General features: G+C 42.7%; 3 protein-coding genes across 3 annotated transcripts in view; 2 read left to right on the forward strand and 1 right to left on the reverse strand.

The window, feature by feature from the left end:
• The window catches only part of LOC124288974 (protein Mpv17-like), a 30,147-nt gene extending 26,636 nt beyond the window's left edge, over positions 1-3,511 (forward strand). The window contains exon 7 of the mRNA XM_046725573.1: positions 2,205-3,511. Within this exon, the coding sequence (XP_046581529.1) occupies positions 2,205-2,274 (70 nt within the window). The 3' untranslated portion in view covers positions 2,275-3,511. The remainder of the gene's footprint in view (positions 1-2,204) is intronic.
• A 2,367-nt stretch (positions 3,512-5,878) lies between these two features.
• LOC124288915 (elongation factor 1-alpha-like) lies at positions 5,879-12,093 on the reverse strand. Its single transcript, XM_046725506.1, is given in 9 exon segments — positions 5,879-6,276; positions 6,279-6,476; positions 7,640-7,804; positions 8,678-8,769; positions 9,240-9,519; positions 10,263-10,430; positions 10,700-10,879; positions 10,990-11,153; positions 11,953-12,093. Coding segments are annotated over 8 exon segments (1,377 nt in total). The 5' UTR covers positions 11,134-11,153; positions 11,953-12,093; the 3' UTR covers positions 5,879-6,126.
• Positions 12,094-12,287: 194 nt separating this feature from the next.
• LOC124288916 (28S ribosomal protein S14, mitochondrial-like) lies at positions 12,288-15,098 on the forward strand. The gene is made up of 3 exons (XM_046725507.1): positions 12,288-12,430; positions 13,884-14,087; positions 14,762-15,098. Exons 1-3 carry the CDS (start codon positions 12,371-12,373, stop codon positions 14,942-14,944), a joined length of 447 nt encoding a protein of 148 aa, XP_046581463.1. The 5' UTR covers positions 12,288-12,370; the 3' UTR covers positions 14,945-15,098.
• Positions 15,099-26,512: the final 11,414 nt, after the last annotated feature.

A 26,512-nucleotide genomic window follows, 5' to 3' on the forward strand; every position in this document is an offset into this window, starting at 1 on the left:
TGTACTACAGCTATGTTATACAACACTTGTGTACTACAGCTATTCTGTTATACAACACTTGTGTACTACAGCCAGCTCTTGTTATACAACACTTGTGTACTACAGCCGCTCTGTTATACAACACTTGTGTACTACAGCCATTCTGTTATACAACACTTGTGTACTACAGCTATTGTTATACAACACTTGTGTACTACAGCCGCTCTGTTATACAACACTTGTGTACTACAGCTTGTGTTACTACAGCACTTGGTAGACACACTTCGATTACTACATGGTTATACAACACTTGTGTACTACAGCTGGAATAGTCTGTTATACAACACTTGTGTACTACAGCCATTCTGTTATACAACACTTGTGTACTACAGCTATTCTGTTATACAACACTTGTGTACTACAGCAAGGCTTTGCAGACGTCTTGTTATACAACACTTGTGTACTGTATGAAGCCCATTTGTTATACAACACTTGTGTACTACAGCTATTGTTATACAACACTTGTGTACTACAGCCGTGTACTGGTTATACAACACTTGTGTACTACAGCTATTCTGTTATACAACACTACACTGCAGCCACCTGTTATACAACACTTGTGTACTACAGCTATTCTGTTATACAACACTTGTGTACTACAGCCCAGCTTGTTCTGTTATACAACACTTGTGTACTACAGCTATTGTTATACAACACTTGTGTACTACAGCCATTCTGTTATACAACACTTGTGTACTACAGCTATTGTTATACAACACTTGTGTACTACAGCCGCTCTGTTATACAACACTTGTGTACTACAGCCGCTCTGTTATACAACACTTGTGTACTACAGCTATTCTGTTATACAACACACCCAGTGTACTACTAGCCGCTAATGTTACTAAGCCATTCTGTTATACTTGTGTACTACAGTACTACAGCCGTTTGTTATGCAGCACTTGTGTACTACAGTTTTCTGTTATACAGCACTTGTGTACTACAGCCATTCTGTTATACAACACTTGTGTACTACAGCACTCTGTTATACAACACTTGTGTACTACAGCCATTCTGTTATACAACACTTGTGTACTACAGCCATTCTGTTATACAACACTTGTGTACTACAGCTATTCTGTTATACAACACTTGTGTACTACAGCTATTGTTATACAACACTTGTGTACTACAGCTATTGTTATACAAAACACTTGTGTACTACAGCTCATGGGTCGTATGAAGCTATTGTGTTATACAACACTTGTGTACTACAGCCATTCTGTTATACAACACTTGTGTACTACAGCCACTCTGTTATACAACACTTGTGTACTACAGCTATTGTTATACAACACTTGTGTACTACAGCCTTTCTGGTATACAGCAAATGTGTACTACAGCTATTCTGTTATACAACACTTGTGTACTACAGCCATTGTTATACAACACTTGTGTACTACAGCAATTCTGTTATACAGCACTTGTGTACTACAGCCGTTCTGTTATACAACACTTGTGTACTACAGCCATTCTGTTATACAACACTTGTGTACTACAGCCATTCTGTTATACAACACTTTGTTATACAACACTTGTACTACAATTGCAGCATTGTGTTATACAACACTTGTGTACTACAGGTTTTCTGTTATACAAAACTTGTGTACTACAGGTTTTCTGTTATACAGCTCTTGTGTACTACAGCCGTTCTGTTATACAACACTTGTGTACTACAGCTATTCTGTTATACAACACTTGTGTACTACAGCTATTGTTATACAGCACTTGTGTGTACTATAAGCTAATTGGGTTATACACACTATTCTGTTATGTGTACTACAGCTATTGTTATACAGCACTTGTGTACTAAAGCAATTCTGTTATACAACACTTGTGTACTACAGGTTTTCTGTTATACAGCTCTTGTGTACTACAGCCGTTCTGTTATACAACACTTGTGTACTACAGCCGTTCTGTTATACAACACTTGTGTACTACAGCTATTGTTATACAGCACTTGTGTACCAAAGCAATTGTGTTATACAACACTTGTGTACTACAGGTTTTCTCTTATACAAAACTTGTGTACTACAGGTTTTCTGTTATACAGCTCTTGTGTACTACAGGTTTTCTCTTATACAAAACTTGTGTACTACAGCTATTCCATAATATAACACTTGTGTTTTGTTTTGGTTTTTTATAGAATATGCATTTTTTTTCAGAGTTCTGTTTGTCAACTTTATTGCCCTGGGATGGAATACGTACATGGCCTGGATGTCGGAGAAGAAGTGAGGTTGGGTTGCCATGTTTAGAGGTGGCCCAGCTGCTGTCATAGAACAGCGTCATGACATGATCTTCACACCATGCTATTCATGACAGGAAGACCACCGGAGTAGCAGGACCAGGAGATGTCAGAGTAGACACCATTGGTCACCTCCAGCTAGCTCTCGCTTATTTCCCCCTTAACAGTCCTGTACTTGTCCTCCATGTATATTGTTACCAGTGTCAGACTAATGGGACGAGCGGCCAGGGTCTATCCCTGCTGACCACAGATGAGGAGAATGGAGGGGCAGGAACAGATTTTGCACAGGATTTGATAGTTTTATGAAGTTGTGCAAGTTGAAAGTTTGTCATGTGCAGGTTGTTCCCTCTACCTTGTGATTGTCTGACACTAGGGACAGTGCCACAGTACTGACACAGGGCAAACGGACAGCACAGAAATATAATCGGTAAAATGTTTTTTTATAATCAGTTTGATTCCTTCTGTTGTAACAGGAGGTAAGCAAGACAGAATTGTGGACTGTATGTAACCATATCTATGTCTGTGAAGTATGTTGATATTTAGAACCAGAACATTGGGTATAAGTAGATGTAAAACAGAAACATAGAAAACTTCTACACATGTGGATCTTACAGTTAGTAAGACATGGGTCATAAAATGAATAGAAATCACTTTCTATATGAAATATTTTGTACCAGCAATAGGAATGTACATTTCTTTCAGTTGTGACACAGGGCACTCGGTAGGACTACACAGCATTACCAGTATACTGGTTTATAGCAGTAATTAAAGAATTTGAGTCTCAGTCTGTAGAACCGGTTTTGAAAGTCTGTTAGTTGATCTGATGGGGGGTGGCTCACAGGCTCCGACACTGCCTGGGTGCTACGTACAGTGAGCAGTGTCACCAGACACACTTGTGTAGATTGTGAATAACATATACTGATCTACTACAATATATTTACTATACCTGGAAATGGTGTTTGTTCTCTGATGTCAGTTTAATGATATCTGGATCCATGTTTACTGTTGGGAGTCGGTGGGTATGAATGAGCCTAAAGGCACATGTGATAAGTGTGAAGGAAGACCATGTTTGTATGTGTAACATATTTTTGTTCAATAAAGTGGATAGAAATCCATAATTTTCTTGCATAAATAACAATGAATATTGTCTGATGAAAACATGATTTTCTTTCTGATGTACCTGGGTATATTGTTTGTGACCCTTCCAAGAATAAATTTCCTGTCTCAGTTTTGTATTTTTGTTTTTATGCCCAAGCTGCCATCAGCAACAATATAGCTTCGTGGTTATTTATAGGCGACACCTTTGTCATATGATCTCACAATATGTTTAGATTTCTGGTCATGACAGGTCTAGAATCCCATGTTAGAGAGTGAATTGTTGGTCAATATTAAACCTGGATTGTTTGCTGCAGACTCCTGTTGATTGATAGATACCGCAGTCAGCAATATTCTAGCTATATGGTGGCAGTCTGTAAACAATCGCATTTCTGGTGTCCCCACGCCGTGATATTGCTGGAATATTGCTAAAAGTGGTGTAAAACCAAACTCGCTCACTGTAAACAATCGTGTCTGGACCAGACAATCCAGCGATCAACTGCATGATCATTGTTCTACGCAGTTAGGATACGATATGTGTCAATTAAGTCGCCCATTCCTATTGGTCGCCTTATGATAAGCATCAGTTGCCAGTTCTTACCCCGGATCTTCACGTCTCCAGTATATACAGGTCGATTTCATATGTATGGGCTACTTACTTGGGAGCATGGCCTTGAGGTGGAAGAGTTCACATGTTTTGATCCTGTCTGTTAAATTTTATTCCACTCTAACTTACTGTAAACTGTTTCACATAAGTCATTAGCTGAATATCATGCGGGAAACCAAAGCAAGGAGCAGGACAAAGTTTTGCTCATCTGAGAAACAGTGGTTTAAGGTGTTGTGTTGTCTTTTAGCATAGAGGACACAAATCAGGTCACAGCAAGTACTTGTATGGGCCACGTGTTTGGCAGCTTGGCTCCTGAGTTTCTGGTGCTTCAGTCCTGCTGCACAAGGCACACATGACATGTGGTCTCACCTTAGGCAAGGGAGTCAGTTCACCCAGCAGAATTTTTTTTGAATTCGATCATATATATATATATTTTTTGAATTCGTATATATATATGATCGAATTCTGCTGGGTGAACTGATATATATATAAATAAATAAAAAGAAAGTGATGAGAATACCGAGCATACAGTAGTACATATAAGTTTCTGAAATAATCACACGACACGGATCTCTATATTATTAAATATTAAATTTAAACTTTTATCACCAAGTAGAAAATGGGTACCCAGTGGGACAAGTCAAATAACTATTAACCTTCTAGCACTTGGGATATTTGGGGTAATGTCCATTATGTTGTATGTGCTTAGAGAAAAGCCTTGGCTTCAGTATGTCACTGCATCTTGTAGGTCCCATACCTGCTATTGACAGGTGTAGTGTACTTGTCAATGACTCGTTCCTTGATTTGCAAAAAGGTTGATTGGTGCCACGAAAACCATTTTTATTGTTTCTCATGTATCAAGAGCATAAGGTTTGATTAAAGTGGCTGTTTGCCTAAAGAGGGGTTACCATAGTATTATTTATCTAGTTTTAAATAGATATAGATTTATAATTTGAAATTGTGTTTAAGCCAAGTTGGGAATTTTTGTGACCCTTAGCAAAGCGAGTAGTATACAATATCACAGACAAGTTTGCATTAAGCCATGGTCTGTTCTCAGCAACCTGCATTGGACTTGAGAACAAAAACCTGCAGACCAAATTCAACTTCATTAACTGCTGTTGACTGTGCATTGGGCGGTTTCATACCAAAGTACATGGTTTTGCATTCTATCGTAATTGCTTCGGACCACTTTTAAATAATTTGCATGATGGAGAGCATTCACTGAGTACAGCACCCAAGTGTCACTTTGTGTTCTAAATAATTATAAAGGTATGAAACCTGCGAGGGAACACAGAATTTCAAAAGGCAATGGTTACATGGTGCCAGTGCATGATTTAAGCCAATTTCCGATTCCACATATGAATTTACACAATTTAGACTTGTGAAATCAGTAGTTCCAATAATATATATCATTTGGGAAAGGTAATCCAGTGATAAAATACATCATCCAGCTACATTTGATGACTACCCAATCTCACTGGAGGTTTGGTGAAATTGGGTTTAACGTCTTACTTGAGAATATTTCACTCTTATGACGACTCGCATGCTTGTCTATGGGGATGTGCGGCTGCTTGTATTAGCCCAGACTGAAGCTGGTTTTATAGTGCTAGCTCACCGAGATACCATGCCCGAGTGAAGCATGAATTCCCCCTGACTGACAAATTCTCCGACTGACTCCGAGCCGACCAGCCCTTGCTGTACCCATAAATGCCAAACGCCAGACAGGGACCAACAAGTACATTTTTAACGTCTTTTTGGTATGCCGCAGCCGGGGATCCAACTCGCGACCTTCCGCACTCCGGGTGGACACTCTTACCACTACACCATGGAGGCTGTCCAATCTCATTGGAATTGTCCGACAAATGATCCTCTGAATGAAAACTAAGCAGGGGTTACTTTGACATTTTTTTATTTTTTTCATTTGAAGTGTGGCAATAAAATTAAGTCCTTAATGTCCAAGGATTCTTTTCCTTCTAAATTCTTTTCGGTGCAATTTAGATTGTAGCAACCATGTAGACCAAGAAATTAAAACAAGCTGAGCGAGCATTTCCATTGAACAGATTACAATAAGCAGACTGATGGTTCCGATGTTATAATTTGCTTTGCCCTTGGTGAGCCATGGGGCTTTATCCCGAGCTAATCATTTCTTCTTCTGTGCGGCCTTGGTGGTCTTTCCTGTAACCTCCTTTTTGGTAACCTCCTTGATGACACCGACTGCCACGGTCTGCTTCATGTCACGGACGGCAAAACGTCCCAGTGGTGGGTAGGAAGAGAAAGCCTCCACACACACATGGGCTTGCTGGGGATACAGACGACCATAGCGGCATCGCCTGACTTGACACTTTTGGGGTTTTCCTCAAGCTTCTTGCCAGAACGACGATCACACTTTTCCTTGATTTCGCTGAATTTCACAGCAATATGGGCTGTGTGGCAGTCCAAAACTGGGGAATAACCATTCTTGATCTCGCCAGGGTGGTTCAAGATGATAACCTAAGAATGACAAGTTGAAAGTCATATACAAATTCCATAATTTCTGTGGTGTGATTATTTGAGACATTGCACTTTAATATTGCCCACAAGCTGATCTGACCCATTGTTTGTCAGTTTAACTATCAAGTTTTTCCGAGAATAATTTCCTATTTAAAAATTCTTATACTTGCTCAAGATTGGGGCAGATCAAGTCAAAATTCTGGCCAGCTTAAAACTATCCCATTATTTACTCAAGCTCTGAAATACTATTCAGTCATTTCAAACTGACCAATAGCAAATAGCAAACTGTATGATCAATGGATGGCCAGTTTAATAAGTGCTGCAATTATTCATCCTTTAGTTAAGTCAAATGGACAGACCAATAGAACCCAATGTTTTCAAACTGCCACGAAGATACGAAACATACAATTATCCCACGAGCACTCAAGTACTGTCGGAAATATAAATGTGAATTTATTTTTTTTCTATCTACAATTTAGGTAGTTATATGTGCAAGTGAAATATCTGTTAAACTATGTTTGGTCTAACTACAGTCTCAGTGGGAGGAGAGAGATAGGAAATGTAAAAGGATTTTACTGAGGATAGATTAGTGCAGAAATGAGTAATGCAAACGTAGAAAATAACTTTAATACTGAAACTATTAAGGATGTAGATACCATTGAATCTCACTACCACTGTAAAAAGAAACAGGTAGGAGGGGGTTGTTTCAAAAGTAAAAGCAAGACGGGTGTTGCTGACGGTAGTTAGGGGTCGGGCTTGGGGATAGAGATATTAGCTAAGATTAGATAATAGACATATTCAATACACATGAAAAAGCAATATATTTGAGATGACCCCTTGTGTCTGGGCAGCATCATGCCAAGTGAGTCAACGGTCAATCGTCATACCTGGCTGAGCGACCTAATTGCCATCTATAGTCTGATCTATTGTTTTCAGCAGCTATTCATATTTTTTCTAAGTTTTGCCCAATTTAAGAGTAAACATGCTTTTCTGGATATCCTATTACGCATACCACTGAACGCCCAGTTAGGCCGATATGGGTTATTTCGACATATGCTATTTGCAATTGTGTAAATTTTAGGGATACAGAGTAACAGCCTAAAAACAGGGTTTTTTCCTATTTCCGACAGTACTTTAGTAAAACTCAATGAAAAAATACAAACCTGAGCATAGAAGCTTGCACACTCCTTGGGAGCATCAGACTTGCTGTCACCGGCAACAAAGCCACGACGAAGTTCCTTGACTGAGACATTCTTCACATTAAAGCCAACATTGTCTCCGGGAAGAGCCTCAGTGAGAGACTCATGGTGCATTTCAACAGACTTCACCTGAAAAATATATTAGCTTGCAGAGGCCAGGATACACTGAGTTGCTAAACAATGTTTGGTTGCCGCTTAGATCTTATGCTGCAAGTCAAAGCATGACGACATGCATTAATGAACTTCCATGTCAACATGTCTGCTGTATCTTTTAAACTTGATTTTCATAAATCAATTTATACATAAAACTTAGCGCCTGCAAAATTCTTGCAACTACCCAAAACGATTATTGTGGAAGATTCAGTCCTATAAATTTGAACATTTGTCTGAATACACTTTGTTCCTTGAATGCAAAAGGACACCTAAGTTTACTTCTGAAATTGGTACAATTCAGAATAAACGTCACAATACTGATTGAAGTAAACATGAAGTTAAGTTCTGCATGCATTGTGATCTGATGGTTGTTGCATTTTCATTTTTTAAATATACATAAATATTTGCAAACTTTCAGGCATCGACTTGTTGAGAATTTATGATGTGACCCAACTTATACATTTATCTGAACACTACAGACTGACTACATTAAGGGGAAGAAATCACTATATTCCAGCCTAGTTCAATATCAAAATACAAATGGACACATACATTACTTATCTATGACTGAAACTAATAGAACAAAGTGCATCTTCCAAAACAATTCAAATAGAATCAAACTCTAAGAAATCACAACTGTATTTATGGTCGTCTGTTTACAAGCAGTATCTTCAATCCTGTGATTATATCGACTTAATAAAATTGCTGAGTAGAAATCTGACAAATTTTGTATATAAATAATTATCTTGCAATTTATGCCAAGGCTGGGAAACTCTTCATACCCTGTTACAATTAACAGCATGTAAATATGATCCTTTATCAATAACATCTAAAGCAACAGTTTCATACCTCAGTTGTGAGTGCAGATGGGGCAAAGGTGACGATCGTACCAGGCTTTAGGATACCAGTTTCAACTCGTCCAACGGGCACAGTTCCAATACCTGCAAAGGACAGAATAGGTAAAATTGTCTATGACCTGAGCCTAATTACACCATTCAGTAGTACCAATGAATGAGCAAGGATGTTGACTATGAAATGAATGAACAAAGCCCTTTCCTTATTGCAGTTTTAAAAACGTCAAGGGACTAAAGACTTCTTCTACAACTGTCACCTACATTATCTTGAATATTGGTATCATGTTAACAGGCAACTGAGCATTTATTCAAGTATTTACATTTAGAACTGTTCACATTCAGTTTGATGAATAAAAATTTAACGATTTTTTACCCAATACTCAAAAGCTCAGTTTGCAACCAGGCAGTATCAAATATCAAGCAAAATGCATGCCATTAAAGGCTAAACAGTGCAGACATTGCTTTTGCATAAAAAATTCCTATTTTTCACTCCCTACAGAAGATGAAATACACAAATGTAATTATTTCAGTTGCGTTGTCAAGTCTGGAAAACATACCGCCAATCTTGTAGACATCCTGCAGGGGGAGACGAAGAGGCTTGTCTGTGGGTCTTGTTGGGGCCAGAATGCTGTCCAGAGCCTCGAACAATGTCTTGCCACCGGCATTGCCATCCTTTCTCTCTACCGCCCAGCCCTTGAACCAGGACATCTTCGTTGATGGTTCAATCATGTTGTCACCATGGAAGCCAGAGATAGGCACAAAGGCAACAGCCTTGGGGTTGTATCCAATCTTCTTAATGTAGCCAGACACCTCCTTCACAATTTCATCAAATCGGGCCTAAATAAGAAAAGAAATGCAGATTTCACCAACCTTGGAAGTCAACAGCAGTGGCATACATGAGGCCAGTGTTTGGCATAAAGGTATTCCGTATTGGCTAAGGAATTACTAGCGTAAGTGTAATTTGGACCTAAAAAGTGTAATACTTGAAACACTCACTCAGTGAAAGGTGATAACTATATAAAAATACTTTTAAAAAGGTTTATTCACATGAATAGGAAAGATTCTAGACAGAAATACACGTGACCAATCATTATGAAGTTCCATACATTGAAAATTGTTGGTCAGGTGACACAAAATACTTAAATTCCTTACAAGGTTAATTGGAATGAGCACGATTTAAGTGATTCCTATTGGTGTATGGTCGTTTCTGAACCAGGGTGTTATGAAAATAATTCTTTGAATTTTTTCCACTTTATTGATTTTCGCAAATTGAGTAGAAAAGCGTAATTTTCGCAGATTAAATGTAATGGTGTATTTTAATGGCCAAAATCGTAATAATTGCGCCCAAAGCGTAAGCATCTCTGCATAGTAGAACTTAGAAGCCCCATTACTGAGAAATCTTCCTATCTTTGGTTTTACAGGATCTTATTAAATTGCAGTCATACCATCCAAATGGGTATCTTGGCATTCATTCAATTGAACCTGCAGCCAGTGAAGTAAACTTACAATTTTACATTGGGCAACAAGACATGCAGAGCGGGCCCTGCGATCTCAAAGCCATGTTATACGATTCTACTCACCTCTGAGTATGGAGGAGCAGTGCTGTCCATCTTGTTGACGCCGATGATGAGTTGCTTCACACCAAGGGTGTAAGCCAACAGAGCATGTTCTCGGGTCTGACCCTCCTTGGAGATACCAGCTTCAAACTCACCAACACCGGAGGCAACAATCAAAACAGCACAGTCAGCCTGAAGAATGTTAGTCATTACAATTAAAATCAAAGCAAATTGAATGAATTGTGGTTCATATCATGGTTCCAATATTGGCATACGTTTCAACATGGGGCAATTTTAAGTACCTGTATTACTGAATAAGGCTCTGTACTTTAGAGCTTAATACTGACGTTTTGTTTCTTACTGAAACACAGACAAGGGATGTGTTACATCAAAGACTACTTACGAGTTAACTTATCCATATGAAAACAATGCATGTTGAGATGCGTCATTCGAAAACCCACCTGTGATGTTCCTGTGATCATGTTCTTGATGAAATCACGATGGCCTGGGGCATCAATGATGGTGATGTAGTATTTGTTGGTCTCAAACTTCCAGAGAGCAATGTCAATGGTGATTCCACGTTCACGCTCAGCCTTCAGTTTGTCCAACACCCAGGCATATTTGAATGAACCTTTGCCCATCTACAAAATAAAACCGCCGAAATCAGACAACTAGCACAAAGCCACAATCAAAATATTTCATCTTCAAAAGTCTGTTACTGATTTGACAACTCCAAGGAAAAGATACTTACTTCCTGGGCCTCCTTCTCGAACTTGATGATAGTTCTCTCATCGATACCACCGCACTTGTAGATGAGATGGCCAGTGGTTGTAGACTTGCCAGAATCTACGTGGCCAATGACCACAATATTGATGTGGATCTTTTCCTTTCCCATGGTTCGTTAATGCTTGGATGCTGAAAAATCGGTAAGTCAAAACTGTATTCGATCTGTAATAAGCGTGGGCAAAGCGTCGCACAGGACACTCCTACATATATTTCATTCACTGTCACTGTGCCGAGACCACGTGGTATCCAAGATGGCGGACGACTAAGTAATGAAACAAGTCGAGATTCTAAAACAGACCGCACACATATTCCTAATACTTCACGTTCACAGACATTACGATAAATAAAAACGTATTCTCGATTTTATTTTTATCATACAACCTGTGTCTTCATGCGAAACAAATACACATTGCACCGGCGGTGGTACATTTCCAAATTAACCTGGGTTCTTAAAATTGATGGTAACATTGCATACAGTGATCTAGTGAGCATGTTGATAAAAATACGTAATCAAATGCCTTACCGCATTTAACACTCACAAGATTTCACTGAATGGAGAAACTATGTTTTAACAGACTACATTTAAGTTCTGTTAAAAGCCAATATTTTCTGATTTGGACAATTCGAGGACTGAACAAATTCCATAAAATACTTTGAAAGGCCTTATGACTTAAGCTTGAGCCAGACAAAAAGCCCATATGTATCAATTAGTGGTATCGCCTTGGTACCGGCATGTCGACGTGGTAGAATGAGTCGCCGAAAGTGTACCCGGCGTCTCGGAAATATACACTAATACAAGAATACAACAGTACAAAAAGTTTCCATTGGCTAGTATGGTTATCACTTTAACAGTATCTGTTATTACAAAACGAGATGACAAGAAACAAGACCAGATTTTAAAAGGATTTACATTCCATCAGTCTCTCACCTCGCTCTCAATGGATGCCACCGCAAGTAAAAGGACCGACGGAAGGAAGTCACGTGATATATATACTCGGCCTAGAGGGGTACCCCCAATTGACGTCACAGCCGAGGCATTGCCTCAGAATATGTAACATCCGGTTAAAATGCATTATACTTGGTGTAAGAGTACTTCTGTATAAAGATACATTGCACAGTTGAATTCAGGAATTCCGCTTTTTCCTCCCCCAATTAAAAACCTATAAACAGTATTGTATTGAGATACAAAAATGTAACATGTTTCTGATACATCAGACACAAGTTGGAGAAGTTTAGAATACATGGTTCCAATATACATTATCTGTGTCATGAGTAATGCACCCAAGAGGAACACCAACATGGCGCTGCCCATGTCCACATGAGTTCAGTGGCCAAGAAACATTTCAATGCAAGCAATGACTTCGCTTCTGGCTGGCATGTTCTCAACGTTAACTAGGTCCATGAAGGTATTTGTTATCGTATTCATTAATATGGTCGCTTGCACAAATGCGCTCAGAGACCTGGACAATTTAAAAGGATATATTCATGTGAAAAGTAAATAACGTCTTTCACTTACCTTTCTTAATAAGTGGAAAGTATTCAGCGTCTAACTATTATTATCCTATTTCGTTACACGTCTCTGTATTTGTGAAAGTGTTCAGCGTTGCACGCTTTTTATAATGCCCAAGCTAGGAGTTACATAACAACACGGGACGCCCAAGAAGCCCAATCAAATCGAGATATGCAAATTAGAAGTGCATCTTCAACTCGTTCCCTCTTTTTACTTTTCCATCATCTGTCTTATCAAGGATCGTGCTCTTGTTATATGTTTCGCTTAAACCATGGCGTGCGAAAATAATTTAGAAATATTCGCCATTTGTTTTGATGATCATGCTTTCAATAAATTTTACTTCCAAACCGTACATGAGAAGTATGTTGTTCGTATCCCAAAATTCAAAACATCATTAACTCGCAAAGAGTCATCATAAGCTGGGTATGATTAATAAAACAAAGAAATAAGTTATGTCTAACACTTGCACAAAAAGAACTAGTGAATATCCAAACAGATGTTATTGTCCCCAAAACCTTTACAGAAACCACAAGTCTGTAATCTGTTGTGATTGTTTCAAATTAAGTCAGGTAAATTCTATCACCTGTCGAAATATGATTGATTTCAACATAATTTATCTTTCAATGTTTGATACCTTGCATTGAAAGAATCTAGATAGGTTAACATCATCTCTGCCTTCATTGATAGTACATTTTCTGAAATGCTGCTTAGAAACATATGTTCAAATTATAGAGAAGGAACAAGAGGGTATTGACTGACAGACTCGGGGGGGAATCTCGGAAAGCCTCAGTTTGATATCTGATTGTCAGTACCAAATAAGCTGCTTATCTGCAATTATGCTGACAAAGGAACACAGTATCACAAAACAACATACACTATGTTTGGGAAATTGGAAAATATACACAACCTCTTCTGAAAACATTTCTTCTTTTTTTGTATATACAGCTATCAATAAATAGTAGTATCTGATAAACCAAGTATTGAAAACTTTCTCAGTGGATCACCATAAACAGAAACTAGCTGTACCAGAAATCTGTGAGTCTTGGTTAAATCTGATCATGTTTCCAGCATTTTCTGCAATATACCTGTACTCAAAGGTTCACCAAACTGACAGGTCATGATATAGTCAGAATAGTGTTGAAATAACAGAATGCAAACTGGTATCAGCAACAACCTTTACTTGATAACTAATGATTTCTATGACTCTATGTATTTTGCTCCATTGGGTTCTTTCTACCTGTTGAGCAATGTTCCATGCTTTGGTGTTAAATACTAACTTCCTGCGTGGAGGAAATTTAACTACAATGTAGATCTTGCAGTACCTGAGTCATTGGGTGTTCCTATCTCAGGTGGGCCTGGAACATGGGAACACATTGCTGAAAGCAACAAGTGTTACATCAGCTGGCTGCCCAAACAGTCAGGTTCGAGGCCGTTACGTGGACTGGAGGATGAGAAGAGACGGGCTGCGGAGGCAGATGATACAGGAACATTTCCCAGAAAGACTACGGCTCAATGCAGTCAGGAAGAACAACATCCTTCCCAAGGAATTACAGGTTCTGACACCTCTAATATACCAACTCACTCACTGTGGTCTTGCATTATCTCATTGTCTATCTGTCCTTAGGGCAGTGTGTCTCGAGGTTTATGAAATTGCAAGTGTTTTGCATATCAGTACCTGATCTGATTCAAATTAAAGTGGCTGCCATATTAATTCATTTTTTGCCCAATTCCTCAGCTATTCCCTCTGTACAAAGTAATTTGTTGTACTGAAACCACAATCACCTTATTGGCATTTTCTTTTGTACCAGTTTATTATGATCCGTATAATTGTTTGTGGCCAGTGTCCCAGCTGTTCAGGTAAGCTACCGTGATGTGTGTAGCATTAGATTATTATACTTCTTCTCGTAGAAAAACTCCTTAAAACACATGTCTGAAAAGACAAATCTTGTTAGGTTAGGTTAAACCTACATACCATTTCTCAGCTGGCGAGAACATTGTGCATGGACATTTTCATATGAAACTTAGGTATATGGCTTTGAACGTTTCAATAGTCCTGCGTTTTAGGATGAGTATGAGTGAAACAAACCTAATCTTCTTCAGACATTTGAATCTTAAACTAAAGTCATGCTTATCAATAGCAGCAGTTATTTACTTTAATTTACACTTCTCAATATTGTAGCAAATATATACAAACAACTGCTGCTATCCATTCTGTCAATTCTTCCAGGAGCTTGCTGATGCTGAAGTTGCAGCCCTGCCACCAAATTCCAGTATTGTGAAGATAAGGAATCGTTGTGTTGTTACATCCAGGCCACGTGGTATTCAACGAAAATGGCGAATTAGTCGTATTGTGTGGCGACAGTTAGCGGACTACAATCAGTTGTCTGGGGTGACGCGTGCATCATGGTGATATCTACAAAATATGGATTTTGTTTACTCTAGGAAGAACAAACAATTTTCATGTTTGTGAATGTGATTTTCATCAATGTTACTAATGTTTGTGAAGATGAGTGATGCAAGTGTTTGTTTGTAAATATTAGAAATATTAAATGTGTTTGCTATGATTGTATACTATTTTTTTGGGTACCCATTTTTGATGGAGAACATTTATGAGCTCCTCATGGACTAGGGTGCAAATGTTATAACACTGGCAGGAAGAATCACTGTCCTGTGAAATACACTTACGTATTGTTCTGTTAATTTGAGTTTAGTATATTTTATTTATGTATGAGATGTGGAATTGTGTACAATATGCTCGTTGTAAATGTATGGAGGATACAAAACCGAAATTTAGGGAAGTGGTATATCAGTATGTTGGAAAATCTTTACAATCTCCTGCCATTTCCTTCTATGTGGGGCGATGTGACAGCCTAGTGGTTAAAGCGTTCACTCATCACGCCGAAGACCCGGGTTCGATTCCCCACATGGCTTCAATGTGTGAAGCCCATTTCTGGTGTCCCCCACTGTGATATTGCTGGAATATTGCTAAAAGCAGCATAAAAGTGATTGCTCATGGAAAATACAAATCAACATTAGGAAAGTAAGTCCAATGATCAACTGCTTTAGGAGCTCCAAGTACATATTGACCTGAAATACGCTTGATACTATGTATGTGTCTTTTCTCTTACCTAATTTTGACTACTGTTTTTCATATCTGGGACAACTGTACCAACGAACAGTCATTACTACTGAAGAATTTGCATTTGGTTGCCCTTAAAACTATTTGTGAGGCAGTTCATGGTACTAGCCATGCCAAAATATATTATGAAACAAAGTTTCAACCTCTAAAAGAACGAAGAGCTTCAAATTGATAACATTTTACAAAATGAGAAATGGTTTTTCACCTGAATATCTTTACAAACTTATACCACCTAACTCTCTGAAAATAACAATTATAATCTTAGAAGTAGATCAAACTTACAGACAATCAAAATGTAGAACACAGTCTTATGCAGTGCATGAAATAAGGCCGTCCGACAGCCTGAGACGGGTTAGATTTTGGACTGGTAACATTTGAAGTTACCAGCCCTGATGTCTGGCTGTGGTTTTGGCTTATTTCATAATTCAGATCATGATGAAACAATCAACTTGTGGAAACATGTACAATGTGCATTAACACACACGCACGCACGCAGGTACGCACACACACACACACACCAGACTGCACATGTGGGTATCAACTTGAGGATACAACTCATATTTTCTTAGGTGTATTCCCATACTGCCTACAGTTCCAAACTGCCTACAGGTTAAAACAACATGATAGGGTCCAGTGATCAGGAAGGGAAGTTAATGGGAATACACCGATCTGACCTGTTCTACCCCTGCTAAAATGAACTTAACCAGTTACTTGGTTAATGAACTGACCTGTTCTATCCTGTCTTTCCACTCTGCCAACAGAAGTTTAAAAAATGACAAGTGTTGGTTGGTTTATTCATTCTGAGAATATTCCGTCTTTACATGGAGACATGGATATATCATGAAAAATTGATAAGTTTTACAGTCTTTTACTGGTTTTACAGTCTTTTACTGGTTTCACAATTACACACAACTGACAAGGATGCCCATTTCGTTGCCATGGACTCCGATATGTAACGGAACCCAGATAAGACGTATTTGATTATTTTTGTTTTGGTGGTATAGTATTGTTCTGTGTATATGTTATTTATTAGATCGTATGGTCTTTTTGTTTTACAGTAATTTTTTAGAGCCTGTATTGAGGTTAAGGAATCCGTAAAAATGCAGATGGTAGCTATTTGTTTGGTCAGTTGTTGTTTGAACTATGGCTGCGAGTTCTGCTGGGAAGATACTGGAGTTTGCCAGGAGATTATAGGATAGTACCAGTAGTACTCTTCTTATTTCAAGCACATTCTTACAAATCCCAAATTAATTAAACCACTCACTAAATATCTCATTCATACAAAATTATACCAAACAATCTGGCAAAAAAACCAATAATACCACTTTTTACCATTTTTAAAAATTGTTATAAATATGCATAATATGTTCTTTTAACTTTTTAAATCAGTTCTCTCTTTTCATCAACTTCATTTTTTAACCTTTATTTTTATTATTTATTTATTATTGGATATTTATATAGCGCACATATCCACGCACTAGTGCATGCTCAAGGCGCTGGTAGTTTTCCCTCGATCATTGGATGTCAATCTCAACGACACATCTTATTATCAATCTCAACTCACTGGGGATCATACAACTCTTGCAGCCACTAGGCGCACCAAGTTATTGCGGCTTTCCCATCCTAACGATGTACCCATTGACAGCTGGGTGGACTGGGACACATAGTCACAGTACTTTGTCCAAGTTTACTGCACGTTGCTATACCCGCAACTAGGTGTTTGCACGTATTCATGTGGCCACCATCATATACGAACGGATTCGTGGGTTCTTTTAAGTGCACAGGGTTGTGTACTGTACACTAGGGGTTGTGACAAGTCTGCACACAAAGTTGACTCCAAGGTTTTTACACCCGGTCACAGGTGGGCTCGATTCCGGCACCTCATGCTCATGCTCGCTGGATCACTAGCCTGCCCTTTAGCCAGCTCGCCCACCGTGCCCCCACTTAATAAATATGTTTTTAAGCATGGATTGGTTAAATGTTTTTTGTTCCCCCCATTTCTTAACTAGCCTGCCCTTTAACCAGCTCGCCCACCGCGCCCCCACTTAATAAATATGTTTTTAAGCATAAATTTAGTGTACTACCCCGTCGCCGAAATACCTTAATTGTGCGTGCCATTAAATAAAGCAAATAACTACTACTACCTTACTCCAAACGACACACCCTTCTTCGTTGATAATTGGGCTGTTCCATTATTCTACAGGGCAAAAAATCATTTCCCACGCTGCCTACAATATTTGTGTTGGCAGTTTGGGATGTAGGCAGTTTGAAACTGTAGGCAGTATGGGACCTAACCTTTTCTTTACCTGCCACAAATACGATAATATGAGAAAGACTGTATTTTTACCTACACGGGTATGACCTGACATCAATACTTTATGGCCATAGTTCCTCAAACATGGACATCATTCAATCAGTTCACGATTTTATTGTCAAAAGCAAAAGATTTGACCAATTTTAGACTTATGTAGAAAGGATAACTGTATAATTATAATTGTCCACAGTCACTACTGACTTCAAAATACTATGTATTTCATTTGTGCAGTTGTACATTATGTTTAGCACTATCTTGTTCAACATATACAAAGCAGCAGTTACGTGGAGAGGTATTTACAAATGACGTTTTGCTTTTTACCGATCCATAAAATTAACTCACTCACTCCTTCTGGGAGGGGCGGTGGGGTAGCCTAGTGGTTAAAGCATTCGCTAATTACATTGAAGACCTGGGTTCAGTTTTTCCACACGAGTACAATGTGTGAAGCCTATTTCTGGTGTTCCTGTTAAACCCAATTCCACCACCACCACCACACTATGCAACTCCGAGCCAACCATCACCAACAACAAGGAAAGGTTGAAGTAGACTTATTCTGTTATTCCCGCTCCGTGTTTTCGTCTTATATGAGGTGCCAGAGCTGTTTGTGGAAATTTGGTATCTGTAAGCAGGAAGTGGTAACATTGGTAACATAGACCACAAACAGCAGAAACCGAGCATCTGGGCAGAATTGTGACCGTGCAGCCAACAACCACCCCCCACCCCCCCTTCCACTCACATCTCGTCGACGTAACGGGACGTAACCCAAGGTAATGACTCAGTTCTTGACTGGGACACCCCACTATCATCAAAGTAAACGGACCAAGTATCCGGTTTATTATTAGTCTGGTCAACGACAAACAGCCACAGACTGGCCCGGGGGCAGTAGCAGCCTTTGCGGACGGGACTGAAAAGGCGTAATATTTTACCGGTAGACATTTCTCTTTGTCATTATGGGTTATTTATTTGCTGCAAATGACCGAACGAGGCTTTTATGGGTAGATGTTTTACAATGTGATTAATAGCTATTGTATTACCATGTCGTGGGTAGCTGTGTTACCATGTGGTGGGTAGCTGTGTTACCATGTGGTGGGTAGCTGTGTTACCATGTCGTGGGTAGCTGTATTACCACCTGGTGGGTAGCTGTGTAACCATGTGGTGGGTAGCTGTATTACCATGTCGTGGGTAGCTGTATTACCATGTCGTGGGTAGCTGTGTTACCATGTGGTGGGTAGCTGTATTAACACCTGGTGGGTAGCTGTGTTAACACCTGGTGGGTAGCTGTATTACCATGTCGTGGGTAGCTGTATTACCATGTCGTGGGTAGCTGTGTTACCATGTGGTGGGTAGCTGTATTACCATGTCGGTGGGTGGCTGTACCGTACGTGGTGGGTGCTATTAACACCTGGTGGGTAGCTGTATTAACACCTGGTGGGTAGCTGTGTTACCATGTGGTGGGTAGCTGTATTACCATGTCGTGGGTAGCTGTATTACCATGTGGTGGGTAGCTGTGTTACCATGTGGTGGGTAGCTGTATTACCATGTCGTGGGTAGCTGTATTAACACCTGGTGGGTAGCTGTGTTAACACCTGGTGGGTAGCTGTATTACCATGTCGTGGGTAGCTGTATTACCACGGTAGTTAGCACACCGGGTAGTGTGTTAACACCCGGTGGGTAGCTGTATTACCATGTCGCGGGTAGCTGTGTTACCATGTCGCACCCGGGTAGCTGTATTACCATGTCGTGGGTAGCTGTGTTAACACCTGGTGGGTAGCTGTATTACCATGTCGCGGGTAGGCTGTGTTACCATAATCACCACGTCGCAGGTAGCTGTATTAACACCTGGTGGGTAGCTGTGTTAACACCTGGTGGGTAGCTGTATTACCATGTAGCTGTGCTAATGACCTGCGGGTAGCTGTGTTACCACCTGTGGGTAGGGTAGCTGTGTTTAACACCTGGTGGGTAGCCGTGTATGTAGCTGTATTACCATGTCGTGGGTAGCTGTATTACCATGTGGTGGGTAGCTGTATTACCATGTCGTGGGTAGCTGTATTACCATGTCGTGGGTAGCTGTGTTAACACCTGGTGGGTAGCTGTGTTAACACCTGGTGGGTAGCTGTATTACCATGTCGTGGGTAGCTGTATTACCATGTGGTGGGTAGCTGTATTACCATGTCGTGGGTAGCTGTGTTAACACCTGGTGGGTAGCTGTGTTAACACCTGGTGGGTAGCTGTATTACCATGTCGTGGGTAGCTGTGTTACCATGTCGGTGGGTAGCTGTATTACCATGTCGTGGGTAGCTGTATTAACACCTGGTGGGTAGCTGTGTTAACACCTGGTGGGTAGCTGTATTACCATGTCGTGGGTAGCTGTGTTACCATGTCGTGGGTAGCTGTATTACCATGTCGTGGGTAGCTGTATTAACACCTGGTGGGTAGCTGTGTTACCATGTGGTGGGTAGCTGTATTACCATGTCGTGTGGGGTGGGTAGCTGTGTTAACGTTCTGGTGGGTAGCTGTTAACACCTGGTGGGTGGCTGTATTACCATGTCGTCGGGTAGGTAGCTGTAATTACCATGTCGGGTGGGTAGCTGTATTACCATGTCGGTGGGTAGCTGTATTAACACCTGGTGGGTTAACCTGCACTGGTTGGGCAGTGTTACCATGTGGTGGGTAGCTGTATTACCACGTGAGTGGGTAGCTGTATTAACACCTGGTGGGTAGCCCTGGATTGGCTATTATTTACACACCTGGTGGGTAGCCGTGTTAACACCTGGTGGGTAGCTGTATTACCATGTCGTGGTAGCTGTGTTAATTGTGGTGGGTAGCCGTATTACCATGTCGTGGGTAGCTGTATTACCACCTGGTGGGTAGCTGTATTACCATGTGGTGGGTAGCTGTATTACCATGTCGTGGGTAGCTGTGTTACCATGTCGTGGGTAGCTGCATTAACACCCGGGTGGGTAGCTGTGTTACCACGTGGTAGCTGTATATTACCATGTGGGTAGCTGTATTAACACCTGGTGGGTAGCTGTGTTAACATGGCTGTATTACCGTGGTGGGTAGCTGTGTTGCATTACCATGTCGTGGGTAGCTGTATTATTAACACCTCGTGGGTAGCCGTAATAACACGTCGTGGGTAGCTGCATTACCATGTGGGGTAGGGTGGCTGTGTTGTTAACACACCTGTTAGCACCTGGTGGGTAGCTGTGATTACCACCCGTGGGTAGCTGTTCGCGGGTATTAACACCCGGTGGGTAGCCAGTGTTAACACCCGGTGGGCAGCTGCATTACCACGTCGTGGGTAGCTGCATTACCATGTCGCGGGTAGCTGTGCATTTACCGTAATGGGTGGCTGTGTTAACACCTGGTGGGTAGCCAATACCATGTCGGGGGTACACCATCCGGTGGCGGGTAGCTGTATTACCATGTGGTGGGTAGCTGTATTACCATGTGGTGGGTAGCTGTATTACCACCTGTCGTGGGTAGCTGTGGTTTATTACCATGTCGGTGGGTAGCTGTGTTAACACCTGGTGGGTAGCTGTATTACCATGTCGTGGGTAGCTGTATTACCATGTGGTGGGTAGCTGTATTACCATGTCGTGGGTAGCTGTATTAACACCTGGTGGGTAGCTGTGTTAACACCTGGTGGGTAGCTGTATTACCATGTCGTGGGTAGCTGTATTACCATGTGGGTGGTTGAGCTGTATTAACTACCTGTGGGTAGCTGTGTTAACACCCGGTGGGTAGCCAGCATTACCATGTCGTGGGTAGCTGTATTACCATGTCGTGCGTGGTAGCAATGTTAACACCTGGTGGGTAGCTGTGTTAACACCTGGTGGGTAGCCGTGGCCACCATGTCGTGGGTGGCTGCATTACCACCTGGCGGGTAGCTGCAGCAACACCGGGTGGGTAGCTGCCACCTGGTGGGTATGTATTATGTGGGTAGCTGTATTACCATGTCGTGGGTAGCTGTGTTAACACCTGGTGGGTAGCCATGTTAAGCACCTGGTGGGTAGCTGCATTACCATGTCGTGGGTAGCTGTTATTAACACCTGGTGGTATTTAACACCCGGTGGGCAGCTGCATTACGTGGCGGGTAGCTGTAGCTGTATTAACACCCGGTGGGTGGGCTGTGTTAACACCTGGTGGGTAGCTGTATTACCATGTCACCTGGTGGGCAGCTGTATTACCATGTTACTGTATGCCACCTGTCGGGTAGCTGTGTTAACATGTGCTGTGTTAACACCTAGCTGTGTTTTAACACCTGGGTAGCTGTGTTAACACCTGGTGGGTAGCTGTATTACCATGTCGCGGGTAGCTGTATTAACACCTGGTGGGTAGCTGTGTTAACACCCTGGTGGGTGGCACAGCAACACCTGGTGGTGCTCGTGGGTAGCTGGTGGCTGTTATTACCATGTCGCGGGTAGCTGTCACCTGGTGGGTGCAACACCTGCGGGTGGCTGTATTACCATGTGGGTGGCTGTGATACACGTCTGCGGGTAGCCTGTAGTCAGCTAATCAACACCTGGTGGGTAGCTGTATTACCACCTGGGGTAGCTGTGTTATTACCATGTATGATTGTGGCAGCCGTGCATTAACACCTCGTGGGTGTTAGGTGGGTAGCTGTGTTAACTTACCTGGTGGGTAGCTGTATTACCATGTGGCGGGTAGCTGTATTACCGTATTGGTGGGTAGCTGCATGTTACCATGTCGTGGGTAGCTGTGTTAACACCTGGTGGGTAGCTGTGTTAACACCTGGTGGGTAGCCTGTATTACCATGTCGCGGGTAGCTGTGATTACCGATGTGCGTGGGTAGCTGTATTACCATGTCCTGTGGTAGCTGTGTTAACACCTGGTGGGTAGCCGTTAACACCTGGTGGGTAGCTGTATTACCATGTCGTGGGTGGCTGTGTTATGTCGTGGTTGGCTGTATGTATGTAGTGGGTGGCTGTACACCTGGTGGGTGCTTCTGTGTTCCACCATGGAAGGTCAGGTAGAAAATATGCCATGTGGTGGCTGTGTTGCCGTAATGGGTGGGTAGCTGTATTACCATGTGGGTAGATTAGCTGTGTTTACCATGGTGGGTAGCCACCACGTAATCGCGGGTAGCCGTATTACCACGTCGGGTAGCTGGTGTTACCACGCCGTTGGTGGCTGCGTTACCATGGTAGCCGTATTTGGGTACCACGTGGTGAATCGGCTGTGTCAGTTACCAAAGTATGCATTGGGTGGTGTATTAACAATGTGGGGGTAGCCGTTACCACAAGCTGGCACTGGTGGGCAGCCGTGAACATGGTGGACCACCGTGTCGGCAGCCGTATTAACACACCTGGTGGGTTAGCTGTGTTAACGTTACCCGTGGCTAATATTACCGTATGGTGGGTGGCATTACCATGTCATTGGGTAGCCGTATCGCCATGTGGTGGGTAGCCGTATCACCACGTCGGGTAGCCGTACCATGTGGTCACCACTGTTTTCGGTAGCTAGTGCAGCATTAACACACCCGGTGGCAGCCGTGTTAACACACCCTGGTGGAGTAGCTGCATTAACACGTAAGGGTAGCCGTTACCACCCGGTGGGTACGTTATTACCATGTGGTGGCAGCTGTACACCGTCAAACGGGTGTATTGCATTCACCACGTGGTGGGTAGCCGTGTGTACCAACCCGGTGGGCAATGCCGTTAACCCACGGGTAGCCGTATTACCACCCGGTGGGTAGCCAGTATTACCACCCTGGTGGTGCTGTGTCAGACACCACGTCGCGGGTAGCCATGCTAAGTCACCCGGCGGTAGTACCGTAACACCCGGTGGCAGCCGTATTACCATGGTGGGTCAGCCGTATTTACCCATGTAGGGCAGCCGTGTTAACCTGGTGGGTAGCCGTGTTAACAACCCTGGTGGGTAGCCGTGTTAACCACGTGGTGGGTAGCTGCAATGTTACCATGCCCGGCAGCTGTGTTACCATCGTGGTGGGTAGCTGTGCATTTACCACAATCCGGAATTTGGCTGTAGCCAGTAGGTAGGTGGCAATGTTTAATGTGGGTAGCCGATGTAATCGCTCAATGGTGGGTGGCCAGCATTAACACCTGGGTACTGTGTTACCACGTGGTCGGTGGCTGTAGCCATCAACCACGTCGCTGTTGTAGCCGTAATAGGTGCTTAACACCTGGTGGGTAGCCGTATTAACACCTGGTGGGTGCCGTGCTACCACGTGGTGGGTAGCCGTATTACCACCATGTTGGTGGCTAGCCACTACCATGTGGTGGGTAGCCGTATTACCACCCGTTGGGTGAGCCGTAATACCACGTGATTGGGTAGCCGTGTAACCCACGTCGTGGGTAGCCGTGTTACCACCTGGTGGCCTGTGGTTAACACCCACGTGGGTTAGCTGTGTTACCATGGTGGGTAGCTGTGTTAACCATGTGGGGTATGTGTTACCATGTGGTACCCGGTAATGTTACCATACGTGGGCAAGCCACCGTGGTGGGTGGCCGTTCACCATGGTGGCCGCTGATGTTACACGTCAGGGTAGCCGTGTGTAACAATAATGGTGGGCAGCTGTGTCACTCACATGTGGTGCAGCTGTGTTACCATGTGGTGGGTGGCTGTTACCAATGGTGGTGGCTGTAGCCATGTGTGGGGTGCTATTTCCATGTGGTGGGTAGCCAAGCACCATGTGAAGATGGGCAGCCGTGGTTACCACAGTCGGGTAGCTGGTATTACCACCTGGCGGGTAGCCGTGGGTAGCTGTAGTCACCACGCGTCAGGGTAGCCGTGTTAACACCGCCGTAGGGTAGCCAGGTTAACACGTATGGTGGGTAGCCGTGACACCATGTGGGTAGCCACACCGACACTGTCGGGTAGCCACTACCACAATCGGGTAGCTGTGACACCATGTGGTGGGTAGCCGTGTCACGCGTCGGGTAGCTGTGTCACCATGTGGTGGGTAGCTGTACCACTGTGGTGGGTAGCCAGAGCCACCACGTGGTGGGTAGCCGTGTCACCAGCGTGTAGGGTGGCAGCTGTGTTACCATGTGGTGGGTAGCTGCATTACCACGTGTAGGGTAGCCGTGTTACCATGTCGCAAGTAGCCAGCCACTACGTGGTGGGTAGCCAGGTTACCACGTGGTGGGTAGCCGTGTTACCATGTCGGGTAGCTGTGTTACCATGTGGTGGGTAGCCGTTACCATGTGGTGGGTAGCCGCGCTACTACGTGGTGGGTAGCCGTACACCATGTGGTGCGAGCCGTATTAACACCCGGTGGGTAGCCGTATTAACACCCGGTGGGTAGCTGTGTTACCATGTGGTGGGTAGCCGTATTACCACGTGGCAGACTGTGTATTACCAAGCGTGGTGGGAGTAGCCAGCCACCATGTCCATTGTGGGCATCCCAGGGTAGCCACATTAACCCAGGGAGAGCCACACCAACCCATAGCCACACCCACACAGCCAGACCACAGGGTAGCCACACCACAGGCCAGGCCAATCACAAGCCACACCACAACAGCCATTGACCCAGCCACAATCCCAGGGAGCCAGGACCACAGACAATCACCCAGCTGACCCACAACTGACACACACACCCCAGCACCCAGGAACACACACACAGACACCATGTGGCACATGAGACACACACACACACACATGTGAAGAAGACACACACACACACACACCATGTGAAGAACACATGACCCAGAAGCACACCCCAGACACACACCACACACACACACACATGACCACACACACACACCATGACCACACACACATGGACACCACACACACACACACACATGGAGCACCACAAATACACATGGACCAGCACATGTGGTAAATCAGACACATGACACAGGACACACACACACACACCACACACCAAAAAACACCACATGTGAACACACAGGCACAAACACATGTGAAAATGACACATGGAAGCAGGCACGGAACACATAAATGGAAGGAAATACCATGTGGTGGAAGCACATGTGGTGGAATAGATAATATGGAAGGCACAGTGGTAGCACATAAATGGAAGAAATAGCCATGTGGTGGAATACACACAGGAAGGAAGCATAAATGTGGTGGAAGGACATGTGGTGGAAGGCACAGTGGAAGGAACACATGTGGTGGTAGCACAAATGGACAAATGGAAAGAATATAATATGTGGTAGTTGTGGACACACTGTGGTAGTTGTAGCACATGTGGTATAATGGTGGAAGAAACATGATAAATGGATTGGACTGGTCTAGACTGACGGAGTAGACCACACAGAGAAGGAATATTGAGCGTGGAAACTGAACTTGGAATCCCGACCACACAAGGGAAACAGTGGGGGGAAGCCTTAGAAAGAAAGATCAGAGAGGAGTGGCGAGTCCTTTCCAGGCTGTTATGGATGTGGTGTAAATATCTATTCACTCAATTGTTACTATTTAACGATCGCGCCAGGCGATATTCCAATTCCCGTAAATGCTGTGAGCCGCGTGCATAATAATATGTTATTGCCGAGAGTAGCATTGAACAACAACAT

The sequence above is a fragment of the Haliotis rubra genome, unplaced genomic scaffold (assembly GCF_003918875.1).
Source record: "Haliotis rubra isolate DU_JTF1 unplaced genomic scaffold, ASM391887v1 Scf43, whole genome shotgun sequence".
In the NCBI taxonomy this organism is placed as follows: domain Eukaryota; kingdom Metazoa; phylum Mollusca; class Gastropoda; order Lepetellida; family Haliotidae; genus Haliotis; species Haliotis rubra.